This window comes from Lissotriton helveticus, chromosome 5_1 (genome assembly GCF_964261635.1).
Source record: "Lissotriton helveticus chromosome 5_1, aLisHel1.1, whole genome shotgun sequence".
NCBI lineage: Eukaryota > Metazoa > Chordata > Amphibia > Caudata > Salamandridae > Lissotriton > Lissotriton helveticus.
Genome location: NC_136065.1, coordinates 1,729,312,878 through 1,729,321,725, shown reverse-complemented (window position 1 = coordinate 1,729,321,725; position 8,848 = coordinate 1,729,312,878). Strand labels below are relative to the sequence as shown.

The window sequence follows — 8,848 nt, the reverse complement described above, 5'->3', positions numbered from 1 at the left end:
TGGACACAATATTGTGATTAAAAATATCGAATTTAAGGTAAGTAATATCGATTTTCAAAATATAGAAGTCAAAATATCAAAGTATACAATATAGGCATTAAATATATCGATTTTTTAATAATATCAATTTTTTTAAAGTGTTTTGTATGTTAGTATATGTGTGAAAAGTGTATATTAATTTTTGTAATGTATGTTTAATGTATTTTAAGTAATGAATTTTATGTTATTTATTTTTGCGTAATTTAATTCTGTAGCGGGTTTTGGGTTTATAGGGGAATAGGGTGGGAAGTAATTTAATTATATTAAATTAAATATTAATTTTTAGCAATTATTATTAATTTTTTATAAAATTTTGCTTTCTAGTTCTGTAGCGGGTTGTGGGTATATAGGGGAATAGGGTGGGAAGTAATTTAATTGTAATTAATTAAATATTTGTATTTATTTATTGGTATTCATTTTGAATTTATTGTTATTTTTTAATTGTATTAATTGCCAATTAATTTGTATAAATTGATTATTTGTTAATTATGTTAATTTTCTAAATTTATTTTCTGTAGCGGGTTGTGGGTTTATAGGGGAATAGGGTGGGAAGTAATTTAATTGTAATTAAGTAAATAATTTTTTTCATTTATTGGTATTGATTTTAAATGTATTGTCAATTAATTTTTAATTGGTAATTAATTTCTATTAATTGGCAATTAATTTTTATTAATTGGTAATTATTTTGCATTAATTAAATATTTAATAATTATGATAATTGTATTAATGTATTTTCTGTAGTGGCATGTGGGTTTATAGGGGAATAGGGTGGGAAGTAATGTAATTGTAATTAATTACATATTAAAAATACTTTTTGTGTATTGATAATTAATTTACTGTTAATTTTTAATTGGTATTAATTTTTATTATGAATTCGTTTTTGTTATTGAAAATTAATTAGTTGTTAAATAATTTATGAATAGGTTATTAATTTTTAATAACTAATATGTAGTTGTATTTCTAATTAATTATTACATAATATTAAATAGGTTATTAATTTCAAATAATGTTTTATTGGTATTGATATTTAATTTTATTTTTAATAATATATTAAATCATTACTTTCCCTACTGTTAAACTCACTGGAGTGGGAATAGTAATTTTCACCCTCCCGCTATCCAACGCTTTCCCTACTGTTGCACTCTCTGGAGTGGGAATAGTATTTTTTACCCCTACGCTATCCAACGCTTTCCCTACTGTTGCAATCTCTGGACTGGGAATAGTAATTTTTACCCCAACGCTATCCAAAGCTTTCCCTACTGTTGCACTATCTGGAGTGGGAATAGTAATTTTCACACTCCTGCTATCCAACGCTTTCCCTACTGTTGCACTCTCTGGAGTGGGAATAGTATTTTTTACCCCTACGCTATCCAATGCTTTCCCTACTGTTGTACTCTCTGGAGTGGAAATAGTAATTTTTACCCTTCCAATATCCAACGCTTTCCCTACTGTTGCACTCTCTGGAGTGGCAATGGTAATTTTTACCCCTACGCTATCCAATGCTTTCCCTACTGTTGCACGCTCTGGAGTTGGAATAGTAATTTTTACCCTCCCGCTATCCAACGCTTTCCCTACTGTTGCACTCTCTGGAGTGGGAATAGTAATTTTTATCCTTATGCTATCCAACGCTTTCCCTACTGTTGCACTCACTGGAGTGGGAATAGTATTTTTTACCCCTACGCTATCCAACACTTTCCCTACTGTTGCACTCTCTGGAGTGGGAATAGTCATTTTTACCCCTACGCTATCCAACGCTTTCCCTACTGTTGCACTCTCTGGAGTGGGAATAGTATTTTTTACCCCTACGCTATCCAACGCTTTCCCTACTGTTGCACTCACTGGAGTGGGAATAGTATTTTTTACCCTCCCGCTATCCAATGCTTTCCCTACTGTTGCACTCTCTGGAGTGGGAATAGTAATTTTTACCCTTACGCTATCCAACGCTTTCCCTACTGTTGCACTCACTGGAGTGGGAATAGTGGCCCACATGCATCATTGTGTCTTTTTGCATTTCTTAATTTGCGAAAAATAAGGAATCGCAAATTAAGAAATGCAAAATGATATGCATCAATATTTTCGGTATTCTTGTGGGATTCGGTAAAAATCGCATTTTTTACCGAATCCCAAAGAAATACCGATTTCTTAACTTAATTTTCGCAATTCCCATTGATTCCTATGGGCCAAAAGGCCCATAGGAGTCAATGGAAATTGCGAGTGGCACTTAGAAAATTTCATGGGTGCAGGGGGGGGTCCAAAGGACCCCCCCCTGCACCCCTGAAATGTACTTTTCAGCATAAGTTACATACACACATGTCCTAAGGACATGTGTGTATGTAACTTTACAGTTTAAAAAATGCATTTTTGTGCATTTTGAATCAATTTCGCAATTTACCACGAAGTTGAACTTCGTGGTAAATTGCACTTCCAATTTAAAAAAACGCATATTTTTCTATAATGATGCATAGCATTTAAGAAATCGCACAATTGCGATTTCTTAAATGCTAACGCAATTTTAGAAATCGTAAAAAAGATGCGACTTCTAAAATGGCATGATGCATCCCAACAAGCACTTTTGCATTCGCAAACGGCCGATTTTAAGGAATCGCACCGTCTGCGACTGCAAAAATGCTTGATGCATGTGGGCCAGTATTTTTTACCCCTACGCTATCCAACGCTTTCCCTACTGTTGCACTCTCTGGAGGTGGAATAGTAATTTTTACCCCTACGCTATCCAAAGCTTTCCCTACTGTTGCACTCACTGGAGTGGGAATAGTATTTTTTACCCCTACGCTATCCAACGCTTTCCCTACTGTTGCACTCACTGGAGTGGTAATATTAAATGTTACCCTCCTGCTATCCTACGGTAAAATACTGTACATTTTTTATTAATAACTTAAATTAATTATATCTTAATTTTAAGGTTATTTGAGTATTTTTAAGTATGTTTTAGTTAATTATATTTATTATTTCATAAATTTTGAATTACTTTTAAGACATTAAAAAAAATCGATATTTTGACTGACTATATTTTTTACAGACTATATTTTGGATTCAAAATTTTTGTACTTACCTGTTTGTAGATAGGAATTCGATATTTTGGCATTCTATATTTTGGTGACTATATTTTGGTAAGTCTATATTTTGTCATTCTATATTATGTCAGTGATCCGCTTCACTTTTCTCCTAACAGAAGGGTCAGTTTCGAACAATAACTGAGGTGGAAGTCTAGACCTAAAAGTCAGTAGTGTCTCTACCGCTTCCTCAACATCGGAACCCACTATCGTTCCTTTAGCAAACTCAGACTGAACATTAATCAATTCCAATGGAATTGAACCCAACTCATTATCTTCCCACTCCTGACGAAGGAAGGTACACATGACATCAAAAACATACCTTTGTTTTGGTGCCTCCCACTGTAGGAAGATATCCATAACCACTTGTGGACCGTACTTGGAGGCATTCGAAACCCATCTACGAGCAAGGAGATCTAACACTGCCCGCTCTTCGGGACCAGGAAGCTGACTACGTCTCTGCTTACGTACAGAAACAGGGGTCATATTTAGTGACCCAAAGAAAGGAGACAAAAGACTAGTGACAGTCTCAGTCATTTGTTGCCGAGCAGAAGGAGAAGAAGTTGACATGAGGACAGGAGACAAAGTGTTTTGAGGCAAGAGAGACGTAGGGACAGAAATAAGAGAAGTCGAAGATAAAGGAGTGTAAGGCAAAGGAGTTTGAGGCAAGGCTGGTGACAAAGCTGGCGGCCCTGGAGGGGGCTGCGCCGCGGAAGAAAGAACCACCTGTGAAGCAACAGGTGGCGGAACAACAACAGGGGGTTGAACGACAACAAGGGGTGCAACAACTGGAGGTAACGGAGGAGCAGTAGCACCCTGCACATAAGGGGGTGGTAATCTCAGTAAATGTGACATCAAAGGATCCTTTTCAGGGTCTTCAGTCACATTTGAAAAGGGAGGTGGCAAAGCCGGGTAATCTTTGTCAATGTAAACAACAAGAAAGAAACTAGGAGGTCTGTTAAATGAAGGAAAAGTGAAAGAGACCACAATGAATTGACCGACACTACTATCACAACTAACGGTGAGGGTCCATCAGTGATGAAAGAGTCCTATCAGCCCACCCATTTGGCGGAACCTCGTCATCTAGGACCTTATCAGCAGGTGCTCATATGGCCAAGCTCAGTTGTGTTTGCTTGGTGCCAACAGTTCCCATGCTGAAAGAAGATGAGTCCTCACTGCGAGTGGTACTGATAGGGTGCAGTGCTCAAGAAAAAAGTGCGTGGTTAAAATGGCGGTCAAGGTAGACAAAATTATTTATTGGTATCTCCCTGGACGTCAGATTAAAACAGATGTGGCAACAGTGTGTACAGACGAATGCCTGTAAAACTATACATTAAAGGCAGAAACATGTTGGCCTAATTTATAGATGCTTACTTGACAGTGATATTGTCACACTGTTGCCACATCTGTTTTAATCTGACGTCCAGGGAGATACCAATAAATAATTTTGTCTACCTTGACCGCCATTTTAACCACGCACTTTTTTCTTGAGCACTGCACCCTATCAGTACCACTCGCAGTGAGGACTCATCTTCTTTCAGCATGGGAACTGTTGGCACCAAGCAAACACACTGAGCTTGGCCATATGAGCACCTGCTGATAAGGTCCTAGATGACGAGGTTCCGCCAAATGGGTGGGCTGATAGGACTCTTTCATCACTGATGGACCCTCACCGTTAGTTGTGATAGTAGTGTCGGTCAATTCATTGTGGTCTCTTTCACTTTTCCTTCATTTAACAGACCTCCTAGTTTCTTTCTTGTTGTTTACTGTTCCAAGTGGGGGTGCGGACTAGAGAGGTCGGTAAATATTGTCCCCTTGACCCTCATATCACAGTTGTTTTTTCAACAATCTTTGTCAATGGCCATGCAATGTTGTCTATCTGACACTTCAATCGCACGATCTTCTTCATCTTCCTTAAACTGCCTAGCAGCTTGCATTACCGACATATTCCTTTCCTTCCTATCTCTCTTAGCTTACTTAATTTCTCGCTGTTTGGCTTCCTTACGCCAAAGGCGGAAAGAGTCAAACATCGCCGGCCGGGCTTTCTTCTTAAATAGCGCAACTTCTAGGTTATCTAAAACATCTGATTCAAAACTACCATGTTGGGGCCATCGTAAAACACCATCTTTCCTTGTATAACGGACCCATACTTCATTAAAGGTAATGGGACCCACACCATGCTTTGAATAGAGCTCATAGGTTGGAGTTCCAACCGGAGGTATCGGACACGAGTCCTCCAATCGGGAATCCTTATTACAACTACAACAAAACCATTTCCTAATTTTGCCAAAACCATGCATCTTTAGCTCGCTAGTCTTGCTTCAAACTTCAAGGGGTTATCAAAAATGATACACTCGTAAATATACGAACCCCTCGGCTTCGACTATTGCAATGGCCGAATCAAAACCAAGAAACAAAACAAAGTCGTGGGAGCGACCCACTTATACTTAACCAAAATGTCTGTCACGCCACCAGAAGACCGTCTAACGTCTCGCCTTACAAATCATCAAAAGAGGGTCCAAGACAGGGCGACAGTCAGGGCAGCAGTCCTTCGCAGCCGTCGGAAAGGGGAAGCCTTGCAGAAAAAACCTTCGGTCCACGTCGACATGCAGGGGTCAATGAAGTGGCGGCCGTCCTCCAGAATTTCCTCACGGGGCTCCTCACAATCTTCGGGCTTGGACCAGTACCGCTGAAGTCGCCCAACGTTGGGCGCCAGTTGAAGAACCGGGGTTTAACCCAGCGGCGTCAGGGGCACGCCTAAGATCTTCGAGTTCTCCTGTCTTGGTATTCAAAGACACAGAATACTTCTGGATGGCGTCAGAGACCAAGTTTATTAGCTGCAGCTAGTAACAGTGATCCTAGAAATACATCACAGTGTAAATTCTCAGGAGACTGCTCATTTTACTAAGGCGAGACGTCTCCTTTTATACCCAATATCCACATTATAAATGGACACCCACTGCACAAAATTCTAGCCAATAAGATACATTTTCAAACAAAGTATCACATAGCAAAAACTCAATTTACAGTATCCCAACCCAAAAGTTAATTATTAGGAATGTCCCAAATTCAATCTCCACAAGCCGGACAAACCTATAATTGAAAGCATAACCCATGTAATGAAGAAACATAAAAAAAGAAACAGTAACAGATGCTGAACAAGATGAAGCACGTGCAAGGAAAATAAAAAGTTAACGATGTCCTGAACATTCATTGGCAATCTCAGATAAAGATCGATCAGGGAAATTGGCTTTGCGAGGTCAGTTTCAGGTGAAGAGGTCAGTTTCTTACAGTTCATTTCAGAGTCAAAAAGAAACCTAGTTAATGTATACATGAACTAAGAAGGCCAGGCCACTTCGTTCGCCGGGTTACCTTTACAGGCCTACGTGAGGGCAACACAAAATGGTGGCACAGAACAAAATGGAGTCAGACTCGAGAATTACAGAACCTCACCAGATGATCAAGTTGGTGAATATATTCATTGCTCAAAATGCGAATAAAAAAAATTTAAATGCCATAATCGCTTTAATCTATATTATGTATAGCTTTAAATATTAAATGTCGGTCTATATTTCGATAAAGTAGTATTTCGTTCACCATTGCCTGCTCTATCACTCGCACCTCTCTGGCCATGTGCCTGACGACAGCCATAAACTGAAGGTTTTTCGTTTCGTACTTAAGTTAGAAGTAAAGGTGGCCATGTATATTTTATGAATGAGCAGCGCGTTTTGGCAATAGCATAGCTAAAATGCAATTACAATACACAGTAGCACAATTACATGCTTCTATAGAACAGAAGCAGGTGCAGGTTGGGTGAGCCTCTATTTTATTGCAAGAACTGCTGGCAGCTGCTACCCCTGGCACTGCTTTCAGTGCGCCAGGGCTCAGGGGGTCAAAAATGCCACAACAGAAATTAAGAGGTCACAGGGGGTCTGTGACATCACGTCCGCTACCTATGCCACCTGGGTGAATCCATGTCCATGTTGACTACCGACATCCAATTAGATGCAATCAAGGCGTGAGGTCAAGATTGAGTCCAAAGGCCTGCGTCTTCCAATCAGGTGATTATTTATTTATTTATTTATTTATTGGTATATTTGTATAGCGCTTCACTGTCACCCCAAGGGCATCCTGGCGCTTGAGATCACTATCAGCAACAGGACTACCACTTACACTGCCCTAGGGAACAAATGGGTCTTCAGCGCTTTTTTAAATGGTAGAAGGTCCTTTTGACCTCGTAAAGGAAGCGGCAGAGAATTCCAGAGTTTAGCCGCTGCGACACTAAACGAGCGTACGCCCATCCTCACTCTCTGGATTCTTGGTACCACCACCAGCCACGCAGAAGAGGAGCGCAAGCAGCGCGTGGAGGAATACCAGGAAAACATATTCTGCAGTGGGACCGGGCCCTGTCCGTGCAAAGCCTTGAACACCAGACAGGCAGCTTTGTACTGAACCCGTAGATGGACCGGCAACCAATGTAAGTCCCGGAGAGCAGCGGTGGAAGAGCTGAGATTAGGGCGAGAGAGAGACAGCTTGGCCGCCATATTCTGCACCCGTTGCAATTTACAAAGCAACGTTTTAGGGGCTTCCAGAAGTAGAGCGTTACAGTAGTCTAAACGACTTAAGATGGTCCCACGCACTACTTCTGGTCTAGACTGTTCAGGTAAAAGGGGCAAAACTTTGCGTAGCATGCGCAGCAGCATCATGCACGTAGCCGTGATCTTATTTACATGCATATCCAGCTGCAAGTTAGGCCCAAAAGTAACCCCCAAATTACGTGCAGACTCAGCGGCTGACACTGTCTCAGAAAAGGTCGAGGGCCAAAAATTGTCAGGGAGTGCACGCGGTATTTTATCAGAAGAACAGTAAAGCACCTCCGTTTTTTTACTATTAAACTGAAGGGAGTTTGATCGGAGCCAGTCGGCTGTAGCTGACATACAGCGATGGAATGTTTCCAACGGGACCGAGTTGTTACCTTCCAGAGAAAAGACCAATTGGGTATCGTCAGCATAATTAAATGCTGAGATACCGAAAGATTTGATCAGATGGACCAGAGGGCGGAGGTAAAGGTTGAAGAGTATTGGGCTGATTGCCGAGCCCTGTGGTACCCCCTGCCCCACATTCTTCACCTCCGATCTAAATGGAGGCAGCGCCACCACCTGCCGTCGGTTGTTCAAATAAGAGACCAACCAGTCCCTTGCCAGCCCGGTGACCCCGCACTCTTCCAGTCTCCTGATGAGGGTAGAATGGCAGACCGTGTCGAACGCGGCCGACATGTCGAGCAGCACTAAGAAGGCTGCCCGGCCCGTGTCGACCCGCGAACGAAGATTGTCCAACACGGCCACCAGCGCAGATTCAGTCCCATGTGCTGGACGAAAGCCAAACTGTGCCTCATCAAACCAGGTGTTCTCTTCCAGGAAACCAGACAGGGCGCGGGTCACTAGCTTCTCCATGATTTTGATAGGGAACGGCAGCAAGGAAATGGGTCTGTAATTAGACAGGCAGGCAGGGTCCAATGTGGGTTTCTTTAAAAGAGGTGACACCACTGCCAGCTTCCAGCACTCAGGAACAGTTGCAGTGTCAAAGGACTGGAGGCAGATGGAATGCAAGGGCTGGAAAAGTTCATCTTGGAACACCTTCCAGAACTTAGGAGGCAGTGGGTCCAAGGGGGAACCTGATGACACAGTTAGTGCCAATTTGAAAAACTCCTCATAAGACGGGCTAGGGAAGCAACAGAG

General features: G+C 41.3%; 1 protein-coding gene across 1 annotated transcript; it reads right to left on the bottom strand.

Moving 5' to 3' along the window:
- Positions 1-3,188: 3,188 nt before the first annotated feature.
- Positions 3,189-6,150, bottom strand: LOC144752794 (uncharacterized). Its single transcript, XM_078640647.1, has 2 exons — positions 4,957-6,150; positions 3,189-4,027 (listed from the first exon to the last, which is right to left on the bottom strand). Exons 1-2 carry the CDS (start codon positions 5,054-5,056, stop codon positions 3,189-3,191), a joined length of 939 nt encoding a protein of 312 aa, XP_078496773.1. The 5' UTR covers positions 5,057-6,150.
- Between the last annotated feature and the right edge of the window lie 2,698 nt (positions 6,151-8,848).

Bases quoted from the DNA above. Each gene is read 5' to 3' on its own strand.
- LOC144752794 (XM_078640647.1), bottom strand. From the start codon at position 5,056: ATGTCGGTAATGCAAGCTGCTAGGCAGTTTAAGGAAGATGAAGAAGAT. The intron at 4,028-4,956 runs GTTGAAAAAACA...ACATTGACAAAG, and splicing joins CATGGCCATTGACAAAGATT to ATTACCCGGCTTTGCCACCT.